The following is a 26,786-nucleotide window of genomic DNA, read 5'->3' as shown; positions in this document are numbered from 1 at the left end:
AACAGGTCTTGGCTCTTCTGGATATTTCTGCTGCTGCCGTACAGATAAATGCCAAAACCCATGAATTTGAATTTGAGTCTGTGTTTGAATCATCAGCACATGTAGACTCAACCTACTTTCTGCTGGTGTCAGATCTCATTGGTAAGCCAGCTAGCACTTGAATATTAGCATATTAGAAACATGTGCCTCCTTCCCCCACTTTGTAGACTTGAGGCTGGTCGACGCTTCCTTCCATTGCCCTCCTTTTGTGGAATTTAAAAGACTGGGTTTGTTTTGATGTACAATCCTAGCCCAATGTGTGCCCCTTAGGATTTGATACTAGCACTTTTTTTTTCCTTAAGCAAATGGTTATCAGGCTTCTTCACTTACATAAAGGATATTGTTCTGAGTACACAGAGTTCTGGGGTTACAATGAATCTCGAAAGAACCTAAAGGTTTGTTATAATGATCTTTTGATTTTACAGGTGATAAAACTGAAACCCATGGGGCTAAAGTGACTTGTCCAAGGTCACAGAGTTGATTAGAGGCCAAGCTAGTAGTACATATAATCTGGGCCTTCTGGTTCCCTGTCTTGTTTTTTTTTCTTTAACCATAACTTCAGTACTTTCGGGAGTCCATGTGTTTGGTTCCTTCAAGGTAAATGAGATTTAGATGAGCACTTCAGAAACATTCTCCAAAAAGAAAGGAAATATAAGCGACTGCATTCCAGGTCTTGGTTGAGCATTCTTTCCATTTGATCATGCTGCGTTTTGCTGATTCTGTGCAATTTTTTGCCAATCATTTTGCTAATGCCAGTGATTTTCCAGAATTTCTCAGTTTCATTATATTGCATCCTTGCACATTTTAAGACATGGTTGTATTGTTACATCTTTTTTTTTTTTTAATTGCAGCCTTTTACCTTTAGGTACTGGAACCATTTTACATTCATTTTTTTTAATCATTCCAAATTATTTGTCACAGTCTTAAACTCATTGACATTTTACAGCAAATTTCTCAGGGTGTATCTTGGAGCTGATTTAAATTTCTTCCTTTTAAGGCTGTGTTTCTGAGCTCCTTCCCGGCTGTGTACTCAGAACTCCTGAAGCTCTTTGATGTCCGGGAAGTGGCCAACTTGGTGCAGGACACCCTGGGCAGTCTGCCGACCATCGTGCACGTGGATGACTCACTGCAGGCCGTGAAACTGCAGTGCATCGGCAAGACCGTGGAGAGCCAGCTCTATACCAATCCAGGTAGGGTGGGGAGTCTCGTGAGTGAGCGTTGTTTCTGGAAAGCCGTTCCTTATCCCCGGTAGTCACAGGTCAGCAGAAGCAATTAGAGGAAGCAGAAAATGACTTTCTCAAAAGCATTGTATGTTTGGATAGTAGAGTAAATGTATTAAGTAGCCAAATACAGCAGCATGGCTATCAAAGCTTTACTTCTAGAAAGAACGAAAACCCTAATGATTAAATTATTGATTCTAATCACAGACTAGTTGTGATGTCAGGCATGCTTATTTTCTTGTCATAGGTTTTATTTATTTATTTTTTTAGATTTTATTTATTTATTTGAGAGAGAGAGAGAGAGAGTGAGCACAAGCTGAGGGAGAGGCAGACTCCCTGCTGAGCTGGGAGCCGGATGCAGGGCTCCATCCCAGGACCCTGGGCTCATGACCTGAGCAAAGGCAGACACTTAACTGACTGAGCCACCCAGGTGCCCTAGATTTTTGTTGTTGTTCAACAAAATTTAACATTTTTTTTTCAGAGATGCTTACAGGGACCTGATATGATCCTTGCTTGTCTCTTTTGCTCTTAAAATGTTCCCATCAATTTGTGTTTTGAAACTGAGTGAATGTTTTGATGTATTGTCATTTTTTATTTTATCCTAATAGCAAGTGACCAGTTACTACACTAATTTTGTTATAATATCTGTTATTAAATCCCATTGCCTTTTGTTTTCTTCTAGTTTTTCCTGAAGTAAAGTACCAGCCTCATTTTAAAGTTTAAGAAGTTTCTATCGCTATCACTAAATGAACTTTTAAAAATTGACTCTACTGAGAATTATCTTTCCACAGGAATGCATATGTGTGTAGAATATTTTTGAAATAGGCTTTCAAATGTAGTTTAAAAAGGCTTTTTTAACATTATTTTATTGTAAAACATTTTAAACATACAGACAACAATAGAGTGTAAGATAGTAAATCATTAATAAATCTCAACAGTAGCAAGTATTTGCTTTAGATTTTTTATTAAGAAATTTGTCATTAGAGATATAGTTAGGCCCTCCTGCATGTCCATCCTTACTTCAGAAAAATTCCCACTATCAGAAATTCCTATTTCTATTTTCTGTGCCTTTATTACATATCTATAAGAACAAATCTTTTTTTATCTTTTCAAATGTCGTTCATCTTTTAGTCTTTGTATGATGACATTATGTTGTATGTCATTCCATAGAGTGCTTCTTTTTGATGAATATTATACTTTTATATTTATCTAAGCTACTAGATACAGCTCTAGTTCATTCTTTTTGGGGGGGCAGGGGGGATGGTATTCCACTCTGAAGAATTTATCTTGGTTAACTTATTTTTTCTCCTGTTGTTGGACTGTTTGTTTCTGGGTTTCTTTTTTTTCCCCTGAAATAATACTCCAATAAGGGAAAGAAATTTCAAGCCTTCTAATTTCTCCCCAGGAAACCGTCTCATCCTGGAGAAAAGATGTTTCTTGCAGCGGTCTGTGAACTCTGCTCCTCAGAGGTGTAGAGGTTCTTCTGCAGTGATCGGGGCCTCCCCCAGGGTTAGGAAGCAGGGGTGCCAAGTGTAGGAGGTGGAGGTCCAGACCCGGTACCTGATGTAACTAGAACACCAATTCTGCTTTCACCTCATCTCAGAGGAATTGGTGGTCTCTGCCATCTTTCTCTCTCACTTACCAGATAATTCTTTGTTAGAGTCTGACACCAAAAAAGCAACATAGATAATACAAATGGTTCTCAAAGGTAAGGAAATTATTTGAGGGGATCGTGTCCATCATATGCCTCTTAGAGATGTGTTCTGTCTGTGCACTCAGTTATTGATTACTGAAGCTTATTAGTTGGTGGTACAGGAATCAGGACTAAGGAGATACGAAGAAAAGAAGTTGTTTCAATCCAGGAGAAAAGATATTGGGAGGTGGTGAGATTATTTTTTGTGGGAGGTGGTGAGATTATTTCTTAGGGTGAGGGTGGAAGGACTCAAGAGACCCAGGAAATGAGGATCTTGAAGTGTCTCCGCGTGGTGACTTGGAGGAGAGGCTCAGAGCCAGCGTGGGGAGGTTGGTGACTGTGTCTCTGTGCCGAAGAGGAGAAGGGGAAACCCACCTCTTGTGTTATGTGGGACATCCCCATGAAGGGTGATTATGGAGAAACAAAACCTCTGGGAGAAAAAAAGCAGCTCCTGATCAGTAGAGCACCTAGAAGCATACAGATGCTAGTAGGAGGAAAGACCTCCATCACTGCCCTGGGGGGCATGAGGTGTGGCTTGATGTTGAATGATTCACCATTGGAGAAATCGGAAACTTACGTATAAATTGGAAGGTACATTGGGAACAGGGCTGTCTTCATGGAAAAAAACAGCAGGCTTACCTGAGAACTGCCCAAGGCGCAAACCATGCTCTACTTAAATTACCTGGGACCCCACACTCGTGTTAGGGAAACCTGGAAAGTGTTTTTAATAACTCTGAAATTCTATGTCAGAAACTATGGACTTGGATAATAGATGGAGCATATCTGTATTGTCCAGTTGAAATATAAGATGTTAGAAGGAAAAGAAGAGTGTGGTGCAAATAGTAGGCTCCATAGATGGTGTCAAAGGACAGGATAGGATGTCTTAGATTGTGGTTAAGAGGAGAATGTGATTCTTACAAGGGCCGTGGTACATCTCACAAATATTGGCAGATTCTGTCTAACAGGTGGGGGAAGAAGAAGGAAAATATAAAACTGTATAGCTACGGGCATGGGGGAGTGGGATGCAAAGAACCATATTAAAAGGAGTTCCAGACTAATATAACAAAATAAAAATTATAAAATAAATAAATAAAGATTTAAAAAAAAAGGAGTTCTAGTGGTCATCCACCGACAGCAACAGATAAAAGTTTTTAAGTCTAATACTTTAGACCTCTACTTTTAAAAAAAATGCACACACACGCATGCACACACACACACACTTCCTACAACAGAGGAAAGGTTTTTGTTTTATTTTAAGGGTATTTGGATGCCCCAGTTTTATCTTATAGCCCCAGAAGTAACTATAAACAAATGATAGGGAATGGGTGAAAACATACTAGAAACTATAAATGGAGAAAAATGAATAGCATCACCAAAATATGGTGAAATCAGATTTGTGTTTTAGATTCAGTGTGGGGTATTAGTTTTGTATTGGTACTGGAACAGTTACTGCAAATGTAATGGTTTAAAACAACATAAACTTTGTATCTTACAGTTCCATAGGGCAGAAGTCCAAAATGCTTCTCCCTGGGATAAAATTAAGGTGATTAAGGTGTCCGCAGAGCTGCATTCCTTTGTGGAGGGTCTAGGAGAGGATCTGTTTTCTTGCCTTTTACAGTTAGTAGGAGCCCCCTGCACACCTTGGCTTGTGGCCCCTTCCGTCTTTAAAACCCTGCAGTGGGGGCGCCTGGGTGGCTCAGTTGTTAAGCATCTGCCTTCGGCTCAGGGCGTGATCCCAGGGTTCTGGGATCAAGCCCCACATCGGGATCCTCTGCTAGGAGTTTGCTTCTTCCTCTCCCACTCCCCCTGCTTGTGTTCCCTCTCTCGCTGGCTGTCTCTGTCAAATAAATAAATAAAATCTTAAAAAAAAAAAAAAAAACCCTGCAGTGGAACATCACCTGAACTCTCTCTGACTGACTCTCTTGGCTCTTTCACTTTCAAGGACCCCTGTGTTTATACTGGGCCCATCCAGATAATCCAGGGTCATCTCATCATCTCATCATCTCAAGACCCTTAATTTAATCACATCTGTGAAGTCCGTATTGCCCTTATATATTCACAGGTTCTGGGAATTAAGGCATGGACATCTTCGGGAGATGATTACTCTGTCTATCCCGTATGGGTAAAGCAGACAGACTCAAAAGCTTGTTGTAGCTCACGTGCATATCAGAAGGGAAAAAACACTTAGAAATGTCTACGTTTTATTTGTGGATTGAAAGTTTAAAAAATACGACTCAGAGCACTGCACTTGTGTGAGTATATGCATCTTAGCCAGAAGCATGTTATAAATGACACTTTTCTGACTTAAAATTATAAATCTAAAATAGGACAAGATAAAGAAGAGAAAAGGACATTACAGGATGTCAGCTGGATACATAATCAAAGATCACACACTGAGTTTTTGACAGTTCCTATTTCTCAGAACCTAGAGCATGGTGAAGACAGTTGCTACTCTGAGCTTAATTCTGATCAGCAAAGAAATGGTTAGTGAGATAGAAGTGAGAAGGATCTGAGAAAGTGACCTTATTTCTGAGAGTTGATATTATCCAGAGAGAGGAGTACAGAGTACAGTTGGCCCATGCTTTTAAGAAAATAAATTTCAAAACATTTTAGAAAAAAAAAGACTAGATGTTATAAGCTCCCCGGGAAAGACAAATAGTTCTAACAGTTGTCTTTGTGCTCGAATCCTGTGTTAGAGTTCTCCAGAGAAGCAGACCCGATAGAGTTGTGTGTGTGTGTGTGTGTGTGTGTGTACAAGGTTTCTTACAAGGAATGAGCTCAAATGATGATGGAGGCTGAGAATTCCTAACATCTGCAGTTGGTCAGCTGGAGACCTGAGAGAGCCAATGGTGGAAGTTGTAGTCTGGGTCTGAAGGCAGAAGACTGATGTCTCTGCTCAAAGAAAGGCAGAGAGAGCAAATTCTCCATTTTGTCTCCTTTGCTTCTTTTCAGGCCTTGAGTGCATTGGATAAGACCCACCCACATTGAGGAGGGCAGTCTGCTTTATTCAGGCTGCCAATTCCAATGTTAATCTCATCCAGAAATGCTCTCACAGACACACCCAGGATTGTGTTTAACCAACTATCTGGGTACCCCATGGCACAGTCAGGTTGAGGCATAAAAACCAACACAAATCCCAAGGAGAAAAAAAAGCAGAGGAAGCCTGCATAGGAACCTGGATGACTATAGAATACTCCTGGTTGAGGTTAGATGAGAAATTAATACAGAGAAAAGACAAAGGGACACATATAGTCTACACCAAAAGAAGGGAATGACAAAAGTCATAGGAAGATTCAAGCCAGGTTGAGTTGGGGGTCCGTAGGCAACCTGAGGGCTGGAGCCATTCCACAGCCAGGCAGAATCACACCCCCCCCCCATCGGTCACACCCCAAGGTCAGAGTTTAGGGCATCTGGTCAAATCTGAAGGCCAGCACCAAGATTTGGAATCTATGTAGATCAGTATTTTTTTAAAGTGTAAAAATTAAACAACTCATTTTCACTTTCTCTTCACATTTCTATTCTTCCTGTTTCCTGAGGTCCATGAAAGGGTCTAAATTTTGGAGAAGACCACTTTGGCAATGGCAGAAAGAGTAGTTTTGAAGTACAGAGGTTGGGGAGGAAGATGGAAGCATCACCAAAATCATAGTTGACCCTAAGTTTTATCTGTGTGAAAATAAATGGCAACATCTAGGCCCAATTTAAATTGTTTTCTTAAATTTTTTCCTGAACTTTTCAATACTGATTGGCATGAGCAAGCGCATTACTGGGGAACAGTTGAAAGCTGTGTCTTCTCATTTCTTACGCCTCATTCATCCACATCGACACTGATTTCCAGGGGAAATCGGGGCCGGGATGCGTGTCCTGGTTTCATTTCTATGAACAGCTGCACTCCTTGCAGTGATGAGTTGGGAGTCGCTGCTTTCCCCTGGCGGCCCAGGGCGAGGACCCACAGAGGGAGTCATTGTAAGCCAGACCCTGAGATTGTGCGTCCTACTCTATTCCCGTTTTAGCCATGTTGAGACATGAGGACACAGGAATCTCTGTTTCAGCAGCCCCTCATATCCAGTAGACTCGTGGTGTCGTTTATTCGTTCAACAAATGTGTATTGTGGGCAGAACCCATGCCAGGTACGATGTTAGAGATGTTTGTAGCAAGTGCAACATCCAGTTCTTGCCCTCAGTCTGCTGCTGGTCTACCCTGAAAGCTGACTTCGAACAAGGACTGACGACTGATAAGGTGCAGCAGCTGTGATTTGGGAAGGGAAGGAGGTGCTGTGTAGCAGGGAGGCCCGAATGAGAATTGGGGTTCATCCCACCTACTTCACCTGCGTTTGTGGTCCATGCGCTGACACCACTCTCCCATTTGTATTTCTAGGCCATGTCTCTCCTCTGGGCTCCAAACCTGAGTAGCCATCTGTCCTTGGCTTCTCCACACACATGACTCACAGGCACCTCAAACCCCTTGTCCCTCTAAGCCGGCTCCTCCCGGCTCAGTATATGGCAGCACCAAGCCCTAGAAAGCTCAGAGCTGTCCTTAAAACCCTCTTCTCCCTTCTGCCCTCCATCTCCACCGCTCCTGAGACTACTCTTGGGCCTCCGCACATCTCATATCTGACGGTCCCCCTCCCCCCGAGCCTGCCACAGTCCGTTCTGCACTGCTGTCTTGCCTGCATTCCCTCCGGCATGTCCATACTTGCTTCCCTTTTCTTTCTCCCATCCATCTGTGCAGCCAGAGTTCCCTCCCGGAAACTCACACCAGATGATGTCACTCCCAGCTCCCTTGCTCACATCCCCTGGCCGTGCTCTGTTTTGAGGACGCAGAAGAGAATTGATCATTCAGGCCCTGTGACCTCACCCTGCCCACTCCCTGGTCGCACCTCTTAATGCTTCATTCTGCTAAACCCACGCTCTCCTCTGCTCTCCGATCCCAGTTGATCGCCCTTCACCCTGCTGGGCTCAGTTTAACCCTCATTTTCTCAAGCATCTCCTCTGTGCCCTGCTCACTCATATGTCTCTCTCATGCTCGTTTTGCTCTTTGCTTCTTGGAACACCTAACAGGGCTATAACTGAATAAAGAATTGGGTTTAGTTGTTTAAAGTCTGTCTTCATCCCTTGGTCCAGAAGGAAAACCTCAGAGGGCAGGGACTTTATCTGTCCTGATCACACTGATCTCTCCAGCTTCCAGAACTGTGCCTGGTGCATGATAGGTGTTCGGTAGAGGTTTCACGAATGAATACTACGGAGTGGGTCATGCATTCGGGACCAGGATCGAGCAGCAATAGGTGTTAAATAAATGATGTATATTAAAAAAAAAAAACTCACTGGAAAAGTGAATTTTGAGCTAAGGATGAACACGAGTATGACGACAGAACAGTGTGGGCTGGGGAAGCCCCAGACCGGAGGCCGAGCACAGTGGATAAAAGTAGCAAGTGTTCATAGCATCTGGTTTGCTTTGGGAAGGGCGCCCCATGGTGGAGGCATCCAGGGTGGGGTGAAATCTCTGTCAGAGATCATCCTTCGGCCTATCATTTTCCTCTGTGGTCCTGACATTGTCTGCGTGAGAACATAGCCCCTGCATTGTCTGCTGTCCTTTCCATTCTGAGTGCCGTCTGTCCTCCGGTGTGTGAAAGGCTCGTTGGCAGGTTTTCTTGCTGTCTGTGACATTGGCATTTCAGTTACTGCTGGCTTTGATCATAAAGGCCCAACCTAGCTCTGAATTCAGGTGTTGTGCCATGCCACTGCTTCTCTGCAGACAGCAGCTCGCCGGGGCCTGATCGCTGCCCACCTCCTGTATAATGTGGTGTCCGTCACACACACACACACACACACACACACACACACACACACACACACACGTGACCTGCCTGGGAGCAGCGGCGGAGGTCCGCCTTCCAGTGTCCAGCTCATACTGCGCCCAGGTGTGGAGAGTAACTGGCCGCCGTGCGTGGCACTGCAGGACTCCTCAACCTTGCTCCTCTGTGCACAGATGCTGACTTCAGGGATCCTTTTCTAAGTCTGTTGGTAGAGGAGGTAACGATCAGTTTGACTTCCTTCAAAATTAACCTCAAGTAGGAAATCTACCAGCTTTTCACAGCTGCTTCTCCTCCTTCCTAGCCCCACACCCACTGAGAATTACTAATGGGAGTTGGTTTTATCCACGCAAGTGCGTATGGGCAAAATAAAAAGTAAATGAGAGTCGCTTCTTTATACGCTCAATGAGATACATAATACGGTGAGCTTCGTCTGAGATGTGGAATATATGTGTGTTGACCCTTGCAAGGACAAACCGCATAACAGATTCTTTTGTTAAATGTATGGAAAGTTAGTGTCTGTTCAACTGTGGGTTTTCTTTTTTCCCCTTTGGTCTTGCTTGATGAGTCCAGGTGTTTCCTTTTGAAGGTAAGAATTAGTATTTTAACCAGTCAGCTTTTTTGGCGTTTCTCCGCTGATTGTATCATTTGCATTGGCTGACATTGCCCTAGTAATGGAGAAAAAGCGAATCTGCACTTTAGGTAGTCATACATTTCTTTTTATGCACACCACACACGAGTTATTTGTCTACTTACTTTTTTTTTCTTTTTTTTTTTTTGCAGTAGATACTCTCTTTTAACAGTTGGTTGCAAATTGAATTTTTAGAAATTCTGTCTGCAGGAACATATCAGATAAGCTTTATCTTCCTTCCTAATTAATCACCACCAGGCGGTGACTCCTGTCCTGCAATCTTTTAATTCTTTTCCTTGGTTCTTTCTGTCAAGTAATTGATTTGTAAATGAGTATTTAAGTTTCCTGGTCAGGCTTCCTGTTTAAAGGAAGCCTGCAATGAATTATTTCACAAGTTTGGATTTTCATGTTCTTTGTTGCCAAAAGTGAAGAAGGCGGTGCTTTGTGTGATTTGTTTTAATAGTAAACCTAAGGCCAAACCCCCTTGTGTTGCTAAACCAGTAAGAGAAACCATGCGAACACTGGTAATCGGCCCTTTCCCAGTTGCGAATATTTTGCATATATTCTTTTACCTATGAAAGTATCTTCTTATACTGGCTAGGAATCTACTACAGTGTTGAATTGAGTGGTGAGCTTGGCCATCCTTGCCTTCATTGTGATCTTAAAGAGAAAGCCTTCAATCCTTCACTGTTAAGTATTATGGTAGCTAAAGGTAGGCATTTCAGGGGCACCTGGGTGGTTCAGTGGGTTGCCTTCAGCTCAAATAATGATCCCAGGGTCTCAGCCCCAAGCCTCAGGTACTCTGCTCAGCAGGGAGTCTGTTTCTCCCTCTCCCTCTGTCCCTCCCTACCCCATCCCCTGCTCCTGTTCTGTCTCTTTCAAAAAAAAAAATCTTTTAAAAATAATAATAAAAAAAATACGGGGTGCCTGGGTGGCTCAGTCATTAAGTGTCTGCCTTTGGCTCAGGTCATGATCCCAGCATTCTGGGATCGAGCCCCACATCCGGCTCCCTGCTCAGCAGGAAGCCTGCTTCTCCCTCTCCCACTCCCCCTGCTTGTGTTCCCTCTCTTGCTGCCTTTGGGTCAAATAAATAAATAAAATCTTTAAAAAAATTTTTTTAATAAAATAAAATTAGGTATTTCATTAATTCTGGTTATCAATTTGGGAAAATTACCTTCTATTATTAGCTTCCTGATAGTTTTTATCATGAATGGATGCTGGGTTTTGCACATTTTTTTCTACATCTGTTAATACAGTGAATTAATATCGATTGATTGACTTTCAAATGTTATACCAAACTTGCCTTCATGATAAACCCTGTTTATCATGGTTATATATATATGTGTATATATACACACACACACATATATATGTATATATAACTAGATTTATTTTGCTAAAATTTTATAAGGACTTTTGCATCTGTGTTCATGAGAGATAGCATTCTATAGTTTTATTGTCTTGGAATACCTCTGACTAATTTTGGCATCAATAAAGCTTGCCTCCTAAGAAGATTTAGTTGTGTTCTCTGCTTATTCTATTTTCTGGGAGAATTTTTGTAGACTTGATGTGATTCCTTCCATAAATGCTTTATAGAATTCATAGAAGTCATCTGTGCCTGACATTTTTCTTGTGGAAAAGTTCTTAACTACAAGTTCAGTTTCTTTAATAGGTGTAGTGTTATTTAAGCTGTCCATTGTTTCTTGAGTGAGTCAAATTGAATTATAATTTATGCAACTATTTATAAGACACATGGGTTTTAATAAATCAAGAATAATCCATCTAAATTGTTGAACTGTTGACATCTTTTAAAAAACCAAGCAGATCAGGGAAGGGGTCTAGGGCATTTGCAAGTGGGCACATCCACAAATAATATGACCATTATGGGCACATAATAGACAGTAATTTTGTGCTTATGACATCCTGTTGAAAAGCAAACACTCAGGACAATAAGCATAATTACGTGTTACTTTTCTAAAAGATTGAAATAAATACTACATGAGTCAGTTGCCTTTCTATTTCAAATACCTATTTAATGACAAAGTAGGGATAAATAAAAGACTTCCAGTAATGGAGGAATGATACTTGTACAGTCAAAATTCACTGTTTATGGATTCAGTTACTAAAATGTATTTGTAACCTCAAAATCAATACTTGTGACACTCTCATGTTCATTTGTGGCCATGCACAGAGCCCAGACAAATTTGAATAGCAGAACGCACACGTTTCCAGCTGAGATCAAACTCCGTAATGCTCTGCCTTCCTTTCCATGCTCATACAGGGATAACTAGACGATGGAGCAGTAGGGGGCAGTGCAGCCCAGTGCAAGAACCTCCACTTGATAGTTTGAATCCCACCTGTGGCCCCTCTCAGTGGGGTGGCCTCAGGCAATGTCACTTAATGCTTCTGAACATCTTTTTCTCTTTTGTAACATAAAGGAAATAGAATCTGACTGGATGAGTTGTTTTTAGGATTTAATATTGTTATCAATATAGGATATGTATTGTATCTATATGTATATTGCTCCTAGGAGAAATGAGAGGTTATTGGCTGTTTCATTGTTTCCAGTGACTTGTTAGAACTTACCCAGCATGAATCACAAGAATTCCATTGTATTTATCTTTCTTCCCTGATGAAAGTATGCAAGTATGGGGTGCCTGAGTAGCGCAGTGGTTAAGCGTCTGCCTTCGGCTCAAGGCGTGATCCCAGTGTTCTGGGATCAAGCCCCACATCAGGCTCCTCTGCTAGGAGCCTGCTTCTTCCTCTCCCACTCCCCCTGCTTGTGTTCCCTCTCTCGCTGGCTGTCTCTCTCTGTCAAATAAATAAAATCTTTAAAAAAAAAAAAGTATGCAAGTATGATTTTCAGATGTTTAACAAACCTTGCTTTTAAAATAAGCCTGTCTGGTTGTGAAATAATACGTATTTACGTGTTGCCAAAATTGATTTGCTAAAGTTGTAAAAAGCATTTTTGTATCTATGGTTGGTAAAGGAATTTTTTTTTTTTAATGTGTAATCTCACAAGTTTAGGAGCATGGGAGAGGAGATAACACAAAAATATCAACAGTTTTTACAAAGTTGAGTGGTAGCTGACAGACAAGAGAAGGTGGACGCACACAGGTGTGTGGAGTTGGAATAGAGCCAAGGAACAAACTCATTTACTCTGCAGAACTGCAGACAGCTCAGGGTGGTTTCAGAAAGAATCAGGAATGGAGGATATCAGTTATCCAGGGGCACCTGGCTGGCTCAGTTGGAAGAGCATGCAACGCTTGATCTTAGGGTCGTGAGTTCAAGCCCTACACTGGGTGTAGAGATAACTAAAAAAGATAAATAAACTTTAAAAAATTATGAAAAATAAAAAGAAAATACCAGATATCTGAAGATTAAGTGTTCTGGAAATATGAAAATTGGATTAAAAAAAATCCTTAGAAGGAGTAGTTAGCACCCTTCCCTACCCCCTTCTCTAAATCAGCCAAAAATGGGAAGTTCACTCTCCAAAGAAAGTGAATGAGATATGCCTAGATTCAGGAGATCAGACACTGCTAATTTGAGAATGGGGATCCACACCATAAGCGGGACCTCACAATTAAACAGAGAGACCCCTACCTGCCCCTTTCTTTCTTGATTTCAAATGACTAAAAGATGATGATTTCATGCTCCCCAGAGAGGAGTTTGTCAGATTCCTCCATAGAGAAAGTGACCAGCCCAAGAAAAGATGTCTCAGATTCTGAATTTTGGGGGTCCCTTGATGAAACATCTGGATGCCTTCCCTCCCTGCTGTGAAGCTTTACCAGTTCACAAGCTTTCCAAGGCACACAGTTGTGGTTTTTTTCCCCACTTAGCATTTTAGTGCCTTGCTTGCAAAGACAGACAATAACAATCCTCAGATACTTGTAGAAATACCTTTAATGTGAAAGCAGAGGCCAAAATGAAGAAACAGAAAAAAGAACTTAGAAGAAGAAGATAATTCAAGGAGAGAAAAAAAAAAATCACAAAATTGTCTGTGACCAACCCAAAGAGAGAAAAATCCATGAGACATGCTATAAAAGGATATCATTCAGAGAAATAACCAGGAGTGGCTGCATAATGAAAATACAACACCTCTTCCTTGAAAATGATTAGGAATTTCATGCTGGGAGCACAGAGCATGAAACCAAGCATGGGGCCCTTCTGAGCACAGGCACCTGTGTGGTGTCACAGGTGCCACACACCTGTGACACCAGCCTTGGAAACAAGAAAGAACGCTTGGAGATTCAATACAGGATAGCAGAAATAAGAAAGTTGAAGAGCTGGAAGATAAGGAAGTTGGACAAGAGGATGAAAAACTACTCGAGAAGATAGTTTAAGACATTCATGATGTCAATGTAGTCAGAGCTCCAGACAGAGGATAGAAAAACTAGAGAGAAGGAAATAATTCTACAGGGATTTCAAGGCAAGAACCCAGAGCTGAAGGACACAAGTTTATAGATTTCAGGGGCCAAGGCAAGGCACACAACCAGGAAATTTTGAATTATCAGGAATTATTTCCTGAAAGCTTTCAAAGACAGATAAGCCAAGGTGAAACAAAAATGGGGTCATGTGCAAAGCACTGGAAATCAGAATGGTAGCAAATACAAAATGTTAATTTAGCCAGAAATTGTGATAGGTTTTGTGATAGACTTGTGATAGAAAGAAAAGAGGGTAAATCTATAGTAAGAAGTCAGTAGATGGTCGATCTCAATGAAAAATCAGAAAACAGCCAGATAAGTATGCCACGTAGATATTTGGAGGTAAAACAATTTAAAAAATAACCTATTTCAACATGAGAATCAAAGGCCTCTTGAATGCAGGAATCATGGATTAGGGAAAGGAACCACTGTTTTTCAGTACCATTCATGTACCTTTTAACTCTGTGTTGATCATTTAACAATTACAATTAGATTAAAGAATAGGTAAGGATTTGCACGAGGTTGGCGTGGGACTGCACAGATGTGACGCTAACGCTTCTTCTCTCTCCAGATTCCAGGTACATTCTCTTGCCTGTCGTGTTACATCACCTCCACATGCACCTGCAAGAACAGAAGGACCTGATCATGTGCGCACGTATCCTTAGCAACGTATTTTGTCTCATCAAGAAAAATAGCTCAGTAAGTAAATACAGGTCATAGTATGCAGTTCCCATCCAACAGATTCTGGAAATAAAAATGTTAAAGTCTTCAGGGGTGCCTGGGTGGCACAGCAATTAAGCGTCTGCCTTCGGCTCAGGGCGTGATCCCGGTGTTATGGGATCAAGCCCCACATCAGCCTCTTCCGCTATGAGCCTGCTTCTTCCTCTCCCACTCCCCCTGCTTTTGTTCCCTCTCTCGCTGGCTGTCTCTATCTCTGTCGAATAAATAAATAAAATCTTTAAAAAAAAAAATGTTAAAGTCTTCAAAGAAACCACCCTGAAGGGTAACCCTCTGAGACTCTCACTTTTACTTCCAGCTGGGTTGGACATTTTGCTTTTCCTCTGAAATAATTTTTTTTAATCTTGTAAGATTGCTACAACCCCAAATAACCTGGGTTTCCTAAACTTGTATTTCGAGAAAGAACTGAATACCCAGTGAGAAAAATTAGAAATCTCAAAGCCTCCCACATGTGTCTTTAATCTTGATATGATGAATACTCTGTGGCAAGAATAAATTACTGCCTGCAAAGCAAAGTCTTTTTGGACCCATTCTGTGGAAGGCTGCATGATGATGCTCAGAGCTTGGTCATGGCCCTTGGGCCTGCCCTGCAGAAACTGGAAGCAGAGGAAAGCCCCAGGAGACCGATCGTATCTTGTACTGTAGTCATTACTCAGCCCCAGCAGTAATCACTAAATTGTTACGGATTTGGGAATTCCTGTGCACGTGCCTGACTCTTGCTGCATGCAGCACAGTTGCATTAGAGGATGCAGGGCAAATAGAGAAAAGTCACATGTTTACGTATACATGGGGACAACTCTGAGTATTCATGTCCATGGCTCACGGGGCTGATGTGAAATTCACATGTAAAGGATGTCCTGTTCTAGTTCCGTCAGTTTGCAGCTGTGAATTGGCATCGTACTCTTCGACAGCTTGTCCAGAGCAGTGCTGGGGCTCCTGTTTCTCTGCCTCCCTGCTACTGCTCTGCTACTGTTTCCCCATGTTTGTCACTCTTACTTACGATCGCTTTCTGAAGGGCTCCGTGTTGAGCTGGCATGGAACCCCAGCAGAAGGAGTGGAGAGAGGGCCCCAGCACTGTGGGAACAGAGTTAGTACCAGAGAGGAAAGGGTCAGAAACTCTGTGCATAAAAGTGTAATAGACCTGCCTGGGGAGGGATGACTGATTTTTACACATCCCCAGGATCCCCAGGCCCCAAAGTTGGGCTGGGACTGGGGAGAAGAGTGATGACAGGGGGGAAATGTTAGTTTTGCTTAAAACTTCTCTGTATAATTCTGCTAAGTGTGATAGTTCACTGCAGAAAACTGAAAACAAATAGCAGTAGGGAAAAAGACTTTTTAAAAATTTCTCCTGTCTATTTAAGTTTGGAAGTTACAGTCAGCTTTTGGACTTACCTGATAAGGAATTCAGAACAGAAACTGCTCTGCAGGGGAAACCTTGGTAGTTTTCTTGCAAGTGTGAGAAAGTTTATCACAACCCGGGCCAAAAAGCTGTTTCAAACTCATACTTTGTAAAGTTTTTGTTTGTTTGGCTGGTTCTCTTTTGTAAAGGCAGGAAGCCTTTGACACAGAGTTTTGTCTTGTGCAAGTGTAAGAATCCAGCTCTGCTCATACAGTCAGTGCAGAGCTATTTGGGTCTGTCTCTCAAGTCCTGGGGGCTTGGATACACGTATTAGTTTTGCTTTAGGGAAGCAGGGCCCACCACGGTCACTGACCTTAGGTCCAGTCTGGATCTCATGGTGTCCATCTACACTGGACGCTGTTTGCTCATCTTATGTGGAGGATTTTCTAAAGATCATTTTTATAGGAATAGTCATTTGCATTTAAGAGTTTTGGAAAATGACCTGTGCAGCTCAGGTGATGACAAGAGTATATGTAAGCACAATCTGAAATCAAAACAATTAAGGACTTTGGGAACCAGGAGGGGCTTTCAGTGAGGAATCCTGCTTGGAGAGGCAAACTGCCTGGGCCCTGTCACACACTGTGTCTGTGCCTAGCTGGTGCTCTGAATTCGTCTGCTCTGCTTTCCAGAACATCACCCGCCTTCTCATTTGTATGTCCAGTATCCACTGCACAGCCTAGTTGGGTATTCTTGGGTAAGCTGTGCGTTTCTCTGTGCCTTTGTTTTCTGTAAAAGAAGGCCATTTACTTAGGTGACATAGGTGAGGTCCACTTCTGTCAAGTTCTCGAATCCCCTGACTTTTTGATTCTGTATTTGGAAATGTGGGGGGTTTCCCCCCCTTTTCCATTAAAGAGAGATTAATACATGTATTAAGCCACCATTTCCGGAACTTCTTATTTTTTTCTCTTAAGGAAAAATCTGTGTTGGAGGAAATAGATGTGATAGTGGCCAGCCTGCTGGACATCCTGCTGAGAACCATATTGGAGATCACCAGTCGACCTCAGCCATCCAGCTCCGCCATGAGGCTCCAGTTCCAGGATGTCACTGTAAGATCATAAAGCTAATGGCACACGGAACAGAGCACAGTTGTGCTTGTAAAAGCTTCAGTCACACTGAGGGTGGGTTGCTACAGGAATCTGGGAAGTCTGCCCTTGGGAGGGTGACCCTTGGGTATTTCAAATACACAGTAAGTTACTTATATTTTACCAGGGAATGAAGATAAGAAACCCTGTTTGTTAAAAGATCTTGGATTAAGATATGTTTAATTTCAGGAAGCCAGATTTGTTACTAGCTCTCACTTTGCCCAATTTAAATTAGCCTGTGAGTCTGTGTCCCCAGTCTTCTTGATAGCTTTTCATTTTCTTTTTCAATTTCCAATTCAATTTTCACTCAGATTGCTTGAGGAAATAACAGTAGTGAAATAGAGAAACAAGAGTCAGGGGTCCTGAGTTCTAATTCTGGATTTCTCACTGTGAATAGTAAGGATCTTAATTTGGGGAGGCCTCAGTTTCCTCAACTATGAATGAGAAAGTTTGACGTGGTAGTTTCTAAGTAACCTTCAGGCTCCAATATTTTATGAGTCTAATATAACATGATTTGTAAAATATTAAGAAATAATGTATCTGGTAGTTTGTATATATATTTTTAAGTGTGTATGTTTGTCTATGGAGAGAGGTGGATGGATGGATGGATTCTATTTAAAATTCACATTCAGTTGACCAAGGATGAGGGTTTTTTTTTTTATATGATTAAGAATATTCTTCCAAATATCAGGAATGGCAGTAGATGCTATAGTTTTCACATATATTTACAAAAATGTCTGCTTTTGCCATTCTTTTTATAAATCATGCACAATAGAACCTCTGTCTCAAGAATGTTTGCCTAGCCCCCGATGAAAATTATTTTTATTTTTACTTAAAAAAAAATAAAAAGTCTGGGGTGCCTGGGTGGCTCAGTCATTAAGCATCTGCCTTCAGCTCAGGTCATGATCCCAGTGTTCTGGGATCGAGCCCCACATTGGGCTCCCTGCTCGGCGGGAAGCCTGCTTCTCCCTCTTCCACTCCCCCTGCTTATTTTCCCTCTCTCGCTGCCTCTCTGTCAAATAAATAAATAAAATCTTTAATAATTAATTAATTAATTAATTTAAAAATTTTTTAAAAATAATAAAAAGTCTGCCCTGACTCTCCTACCAAGTTCTCCTGACTGTTTCAGGATGGCCATGTTGTGTTGAATTTTATTTTCTCTGCTTTCAGAGCTGAAATTCACCTGAGGAAACCAAGCTCTGAGTTTGGGAAATAAAGTTAAACTCTTTCTTTTAACAAACTAAGTTAAAGATGGTATGAAAAACTTCCTAATATATTAATAGCTGTACTGCCTCATTTAAAGAAAAGAGGAGCAAGCAATTGATTTCTCAATTTCATATGGAAAATGGTCCTATGTCATGGAGGTTGTCTTCCTGTATTTAGTGCACGACTTTGTCCAAAGTAAATGCTCAGAACATGTTGTTGATGCTTAATACTACTGGGGTTCATTATGGGTTTGAAGGTTTGGGGGGTTTTATGTTGAATTTATTTTGTTTTTTCATGCTTTTTTACTTAAACTTTTTGTGATAATTATTGAGTCACATGCAGTTGTAAGAATTATTACAGAGTTGTGAGAAATATTACACAGCTCTTACGCAGTTTCCACAGTGGTAAAATCTTACAGAACTGGAGGACAATATCACAACTAGGATATTGACATTAATACAGTCAAGACACAAAATATTTCCATTACCCCAACAATCCTTCATGTTGCCTTTTTACAGTCAAACCCACTTCCTTCCCGTCTCCACCTCCTCCTTAACTCTGACAATCACAAATCTGTTCTCCATTTTTATAACTTTGTCATTTCAATTTCAAGTATGTTATAGAAATGAAGTCATACAGGGCACCTGGGTGGCTCAGTTGGTTAAGCATCTACCTTCAGCTCAGGTCATGATCCCAGGGTCCTGGGATGGAACCCCACATTGGGCTCCCTGCTCAGCGGAGAGCCTGGTTCTCCTTCTGCCTGCTGTTCCGTCTGCTTGTGCTTGCTCTCTCTCTCTTTCTTTCTCTCTCTCCATATCATATGAATAAAATGTTTAAAAAAAAATGAAATCATGCAGTATATAACTTTTTGTAATAAGCTTTTTTCTTTAACTCAGAATAATTCTCTAGAGATTCATCCAAGTTATTTTATGTATTTATATATTTTTATATCGTACTCATTTTTATTGCTCAGTAATTTCCATTTGTGGACGTACCACAGTATGTTTAACCATCACCCATTGAAGGCCACCTAGGTTGTTTCCAGATTTGGGCCATTATGAACAAAGCTGCCATAAATGTTTCTGTGCCAGTTTTTATGTAAGTGTAAGTCTTCCATTTCTCTAGGATAAATTCCTACAAGTGTGGTTGTTGGATTGTATGGTAGTTGGATGTTTAGTTTTCTGTTTGTTTTTTTTTTTTAAGATTTTATTTATTTGAGAGAGAGAGAGAAGCACACAGGAGCAGGGGGAGGGGCAGAGGGAGAAGCAGACTCCCCACTAAGCAGGGAGCCCCACGTGATGCTCCATCCCAGGACCCCGAGATCATGACCTGAGTCCAATGCAGACGCTTAACTGACTGAGCCACTCAGGAGTCCCTGCATGTTCAGTTTTTAAAGAAACTGCCAAACTGTTTTCCATAGCGGCTATGTAACTACATTCTCATGTACACAATGTGTGAATGATCCAATTTCTCACTACCCTCTTCAGCATTTGGTGTTGTCATTTTTTGTTGTTGTTGTTGGGGGGTGCATTCTGTTACATGGGTAGTAATATCTCATTGTGATTTTAGTTTGCATTTTCCTAATGGCTAATAATGCTGAACATCTTTTCATATACTTGTTTGTCACCAGCATGTCCTCTTCGGTGGAATGTCTCTTCATGTCTTTTTCCCATTTTCTACCTGAATTGTTTTTTACTGTTGAATTTTCACGGTTCTTTATATTTTTTCTAGATACTAGTCCTTTATTGAGTATGTGGTTTATAAATATTTTCTCCCTTTCTATAGCTTGTTTCCTCATCCTCTTAACAAGGTCTTTTGCAGAAGTTTTTAATATTGATGAAGTCCACTTCATCAGTTTTTCCTTTTATGGACCATGCTTTTGATGTCAAGTCTGAGAATTCTTTTGTCTAGACTTAAATCCTAAAGTTTATCTCCTAGGTTTTTTCCCTAAAAGTTTTACAGTTTTATATTTTACATTTAAGTTTATGAGCCATTTTGAGTTAATTTTTGCATAAGCTCTGCCAGATAATTCTAACATTCTATTATCTCCATGTTGACATATATTAATTGTCTTTTTTCTTTCAGTTTGAGATCTTCCTGGTTCTTGGTATGATAAGTGATTTTTAATTGAAGCCTGGACATTTTTATTTTATAAGACTCTGGGTCTTAAGCCTTCTGTTTTTGCTGGTTTTATGTGATACTACTTGCAGGGGAAGGGGAAGGTTGCTAACTCATTATGGACAGAGGTTGAAGTCCGTGTTCCCCATATTTTCTTCACTAACACTGACCATTGGGCATGAAAGCGCCGGCTCCTGATTTGGCTTTCTCTGAGGAAGGTATTAGGGCACTTCAGCACAGCTTTTTGAGCGTGGAAGTCTAAGCTCCCCACTTGGTGTGGGTGAGGCCAGAGTTTTTTGTAGTGTTCAACTGGAGTAGAGCAGCTATTACTGAAAGTTCTGTCTTGCTAGACTGCCCTTTACCTGATCCTTTAGCCAAAGAGAGTAGACCTTTGTTGTTTGTAATTGTCGTTTGTAATTGTTGGTGTAATTGGCCAGCTTCTTCAGCTCCAGGTGTGAGATACCGGAAGCAGAAAGAAAACCCAGAGACTGCAGTACCATGTCCTTCCTGAGCTCCCAAGATCCCTGACCAGACTGCTCTCTTTTCTCTACCTTCAGACTCTTCTTCTGTTTGTTCTCTATGTAGTAGTGAGGTTTGTAAAGGAGTACTTAGCAGAAGAAATAGATAAAAGTATATCTCTTCCATCTTCTCCAAAGCAGAAGAAAGTTCTCCTTCATTATGGTTTTGATGGTGACATTTTAACTGCTTCCTGGCAATAGAGCTCTAACATAGTTTTAAAATTAAAATAGCCCAGCAAACCTCAGAGCAGATGCTGGCTGTGGATAAAGACTGTCTGGGGTCAGAAGCTAGAACACTTTTTCAGACTGCTTTGTATCCGGAGGCAGGGTTGTCAATGACAAATCTCTCTGGGGTATGCATGGCCTTTAGGCTTTCAGGATGTAATGATCAGTACAAACTAAGAGACTTGAAGGCAGTGAATCGGGTTTGCAGATGAAGTTGGGGCTAGGGCAGGCAGGATATTCATCCATTGTTCTAAATTTTAGGAAAATCACCTAAAGAGAAACTTAGCCCAGCATAGCCATGTTGTACCTCCCCCGTTTTGGGAAAAACCAGACTCTCTCAAGGTATGTGGATTGAAATTTGCTAGGAAACATGCACTTGAATTTTTTGGCTCCTTTGATTTTATGCTGTAAGACATTTTTTTCAGGGTACTCGAGCAGATCTGGTTTGACTCCTCCTTTCCACTTCATTACCTGCATGCTCTTGGGCAATTTATAAATATCTCTAAGCTTCTGTTCCTTTGTCTTTAAAACAGAAAATAGGGGGCACCTGGGTGGCTCAGTCGTTAAGCGTCTGCCTTTGGCTCAGGGCGTGATCCCGGAGTCCTGGGATCGAGCCCCACATCGGGCTCCCTGCTCAGCAGGGAGTCTGCTTCTCCCTCTCCCTCTGTGCTCTCTATCTCTCCCCCAAATAAATAAATACAATCTTTTAAAAATAAAAAAAGAAATAAAATAAAGCAGAAAATAATTGGACCTCTCTCAAAGATAGTGTGAGGATTTCATCACATCTGTAAGGGTTTATTAAACAATATCAGTTTACTTCAGTCATTATTGTAGTAGCGATAATAGTCACAGTAGTGTTACTATGATTGCTGAATAATTATATTGTTGTTACAACTAGTTCTGTGGTGAGGAGCATGTGCTGGTCATTCACAGAGTCAGTCCTCTGTGGGCACTGAAGACTTAATTTCTTTACCATTTGCTCATGGAGAACAGGCTCTCTGAATAATAGGAGGTCTGTACGTGGTAGTCCTACATGTTCAGTCTTTGCAGGAAAAGTGCCCACAGTAAGTGGACGTCCTGGGGGTGAAAGCAGCTCCCACAGCGTGTCATGGTGAAGTGTTCCGGTACTCTTGCAAGTCCCGTGGCTGTCACCCTGCCTCCCCATAACGCTAACGGAGGGACTGGCTTCTGCTGCATCATAATTCTAGATAACAGTAGCCTTGTTTTTACTATTTAAAGGAATTGTACTCTGTTCCTTTACCAACTGTTCTTTAAACTTTAAAATGCTCTCTCTTGCTAGAAAGAAAAAAAAAACATTGTAATCGGTTCCTTTCAAAAATCTAATTGTACGTGGAAGCAGATTTAATACAGCAGCATATATGGCCATTTGCTCACACCCTCAACTAATTGGATTCGAGAGTTCCTTACAATTTATAAATGCTTCTTTCTCTGCCCATAATTTGGTTTATCACCATTTATGGTGCAGACGACTCAACTCAACATAGGCCATGTCTAAGAAAGATAGACTTGTCTGAACTTTTCATGTACTTCTGGTCAGGGGAAGGAGAGGGATGCAGAATTCTGTAAGAAATTTCTGGAAAGAATAGTGCATGTGTATAACAGAAGGTTTCATGAGGGCCGTTGGTGTAGCCATCTAATACCCTTGCTATTCACAATTATTGATAGAAATGCCCACTGTACTCAGTGTATACATAAAATGGATGCAAGCCACTGAGACACATAATATTTTAAAGGCAATGTATATGTAAATAACTCCCACACTGAAACAAAGCTAATCTTGGCCAAGGATGGTATTCATTTATTCTTTCTAAGGAATTGTTGAACCTTGAGTTTTCTTCAATTTTTTTTTTTAAGATTGCATTTATTTATAAGAGAGAAAGCACAAGCCAGGGGAAGGGCAGAGGGAGAGGAAGAAGCAGTCTCCCTGCTGAGCAGGGAGCCAGACGTGGGACTCGATCCCAGGACCCTGAGATCATGACCTGAGCCAAATGATAAATGCCCAACCAACTGAGCCAGCCAGGCACCCTTGGACACTTAAAATACTTCAAAAACGAACAACAATTACATTATAGATGAAAAATCTTTTAGTAAAATATTAGACATCTGAGCCTCTTTTTTTTGGAATGTAGTTGACACACAATGTTATGTTAATTTGAGGTGTACAACTTAATGATTGGACAAGTTTATGCCTTATGCTGTGTTCACCCCAAGTGTTCCTACCATCTGTACTATCACATTGCAGTTGAAGTATCACTGACTGTGTTCCTTATGCTCTGCTTTTATTCCTGTGATTTACTTGTACCGTAACTGGAGGCCCGTATTTCCCTCTCTCCTTCATCCATTTTGTTCAGCCTTTTACTCCCCTCCCCTCTGGCAGTCATCAGTTCTCTGTATTTATAGGTCTGATTCTGCTTTTTGTGTGTTTATTCATTTTTTAAGGAGTATTTGTGGGGCACCTGGGTGGCTCAGTCTTTAAGCGTCTGCCTTCAAGGGCTCAGGGCGTGATCCCAGTGTTCTGGGATCGAGCCCCACATCGGCCTCCTCTGCTGGGAGCCTGCTTCTTCCTCTCCCACTCCCCCTACTTGTGTTCCCTCTCTCACTGGCTGTCTCTCTCTCTGTCAAATAAATAAATAAGATCTTTAAAATAAAATCAAAATTCATTTATTAAAAAAAAAGTCTATTTGTGAGTGGAAACATTTGGTATTTCTCAGTCTGATTTTTTTCACTTAGCATAATACCCTCTTGGTCCAACCGTGTTGTTTCAAATGGCACAATACCATCCTTTTTTGGCTGCATAATATTCCATCGTGTATGTATACCACATTTTCCTTATCCATTTGTCAATTGATAGACCTGCAGGTTGCTTCTGTGTCTTGACTATTATAAATTGTAAATAATGCTGCAATAAACACAGGGGTATATATACCCTTTCGAGTTAGTGTTTTTGTTTTCTTTGGGAAAATACCCAGTAGTGGAATTATTGGATCATATGGTATTTCTATTTTTAATTTTTTGAGTAATCTCCATACTCTTTTCCACATGGCTGTACCAATGTACATTCCCACCAACAGTGCACGAGGATTCCTTTTTTTCCCACATCTTCTCCAACACTTGTTGTTTCTTATCTTTTTTATTTTATCCATTCAAGCCAAGTGTGAGGTGGTATCTCATTGTGGGTTTGATTTGCATTGTTTAAGGATAAGTGATGTTGAGCATCTTTTTGTGTGCCTGTCTGCCGCCTGTATCTCTTCTTTGGAAACATGTTTTTCAGGTTCTCTGCCTGTTTTTAAATCACATTGTTTGGATTTTTTCTTTTCTTTTTTTTTTGTGTTGAGTTGTGTTATTTATATATTTTGGATATTAATCCCTCTTCAGATATATCATTTGCAAATATTTTCTTCCATTCAGTATGTTGTCTTTTTGTTTCATTGATGGTTTCCTTTGCTGTGCAAAAGCTTTTTATTTTTATATAGTCCCAATAGTTTATTTTTGTTTTGGTTTCCCTTGCCTTAGGAGATATACCTAGAAAAATGTTGCTATGGACAGTGGACATCCAGGCTTCTTAATGGGCTAAATGTGCTTAGAGTTCCTAAATAAATTGAGTACATAAAATGACATTGCAGAGTAGGTGTTCAGATTAACAACACATCATAAATGTGCCAAAGATTAGATACCAGGATAAGTTGTTTGCAGTCTATACCAGATGTGACAAATATAGATAGTAACCTGGATTCAAAGAAGTGTTTCTGTGTACACTGACTGTGAATACATAATGAAAGTCTATTGTTTTTTTAATAATTTTTCTTATTACTAAAATTATTGGAATAATTTGTAATTCTTCTAACTTCAAGGTATGGCACTATTTACAGGATGGTATGCTTTAGGAATAAACATTTTAAGAATATTAATCTGGTAGCTATATTAGAGATGGTATAGTTCGGATGTAGAAAAACTAAGAGGTGAAAAATTAAATGGGTTTCTACTAAGTCAATTTGCATTTTTAAGTTGGGACTTAATAGAGAGGTTAAAAAGTCAGATGTTTGTTATCAACTGATAGACTTTTATATACCTATTTATATTTGAAATATAACCTCAAACTCAGGTATTTCCTCTATAAAATCAAGTCAGTCTGAGCAGTAGGTAGAAGAACCAGAGATACCGGGGTTCATATCCCAGCTTCACTATTTTGTGACTGTGAAACCTGGCATAAATAACTTAACCTTAACAGATCTTACTGTAAAATGAAGTTAATAGTGTCCACCCAACAAGGCTCTATTAAGGAATGAATTTGATAATATAATAAAAAAATACCATAACTTACACAGAGTGCTGTTCCATAAATGATAATGTTGTCATAATGTCTTTTTTAAGCTTTATTAAGATGTAGTTGACATTCAAAAAATTATACATATTTAAAGTATACAGCTGGTAAGTTTTGACATATGTATATACCTGTGAACCATCATCACAATCAAAGTAAATAACGTGTCCATCACCCTGAGAAGTTTCCTGTGCCCTCTTCTCTTTCCTCCCTTTTGCCCCCCATACTGCCTCATCCCCTGGCAACCACTGACCTGCTTTCTGTTACTACAGATAAGTTTGCATTTCTAGAATTTTATACGAACGGAATCATAAAATACATAGTTACTGAAGAGTTTTTTTGGTGGGGGGTGGTGACATTTAGACTTCTTTCCCTCAGTATAATTATTTGCGTTTCTTCATTGTTGTGTATATCAATAGTTCATTCATTTTTAATGCTGAAATTTGTTACATTATATGGATATACTACAGGTTGTTTATTCATTCACCCTTTGGTGGACATTTGGGTTGTTTTTGGTTTGGGCTATTCTTTTCTATTCATATATATTTTGTTTTGTTTTGTCACCATTAACACGATATCCTGACTCCCAGAACTTTATAATAAGTCTTGAAGTCACATAGTATAAGTCCTTCAACCTTATTCTTTTTGAACAGTGTTTCAACTATTTCGAGCCCTTTACGATTCCATATGAATTTTTAAATCAGCTTGTCACTTTCTACCCCACAAAAGGCCGAATGTGATATTGATTGGGATTACCCTGAATCTGTCTATCAGTTTGAGGAGAATTGACATCTTAACAATATTAAATCTCCCAATCCATGAACATAGTATTCTATTCATTTAGGCCTTCTTTAATTGTTCTCATCAGTGTTTCGTGATTTTCAGTGTGCAGATCTTTTGCCATATATATCAACAAGTGCTTCCATGTTTCAGTGGTATTATAAATTATGTTATTTTAAGTTTCATTTTCCAATGACTCATTTCTCATATGTAGAAGTAAAATTGATTTTGGTATATTGATCTTGTATTCTGAGACATTGATTAATTCACTTAAGTAGTTCTGGTAGCTCATTATAGATTCGATAGCATTTTCTATGTACACAAATATATTGTCTGTGAATTAAGAGATATTTTTATTCCTTTCCAATGTATATTCCTTTATTATTTGTTCTTGTTTTATTGCACTGGCTAGAACCTTCAGTATAATGTTGAATAGAAGTGGTGTACTGTTTAAGCTTTGGAATGTCTGAAAAGTCTTTATTTTGTCTTTCTTTTTGAAAGATTTTTTTCTGGGTAACACAGTCTTGATTGATGGTTGTTTTTGTTCTTTCAGTGCTCCGTG

The 26,786-nt window shown here is 40.3% G+C and overlaps 1 protein-coding gene across 4 annotated transcripts in view; it reads left to right on the top strand.

Annotated features, from left to right (window-relative positions):
* The window catches only part of DOCK4 (dedicator of cytokinesis 4), a 412,699-nt gene that overhangs the window by 292,822 nt on the left and 93,091 nt on the right, over window positions 1–26,786 (top strand). For all 4 annotated transcript variants that reach the window (XM_034670756.1, XM_034670760.1, XM_034670743.1 and 1 more), the window contains exons 23-25: window positions 1,037–1,229; window positions 14,388–14,515; window positions 16,865–16,999. In XM_034670756.1, coding sequence (XP_034526647.1) covers window positions 1,037–1,229; window positions 14,388–14,515; window positions 16,865–16,999 — 456 coding nt within the window. The remainder of the gene's footprint in view (window positions 1–1,036; window positions 1,230–14,387; window positions 14,516–16,864; window positions 17,000–26,786) is intronic.

This window comes from Ailuropoda melanoleuca, chromosome 1 (genome assembly GCF_002007445.2).
Source record: "Ailuropoda melanoleuca isolate Jingjing chromosome 1, ASM200744v2, whole genome shotgun sequence".
In the NCBI taxonomy this organism is placed as follows: domain Eukaryota; kingdom Metazoa; phylum Chordata; class Mammalia; order Carnivora; family Ursidae; genus Ailuropoda; species Ailuropoda melanoleuca.
Note: the sequence above shows the minus strand (reverse complement) of the source record. Positions and strands in the feature narration are given on the sequence as shown.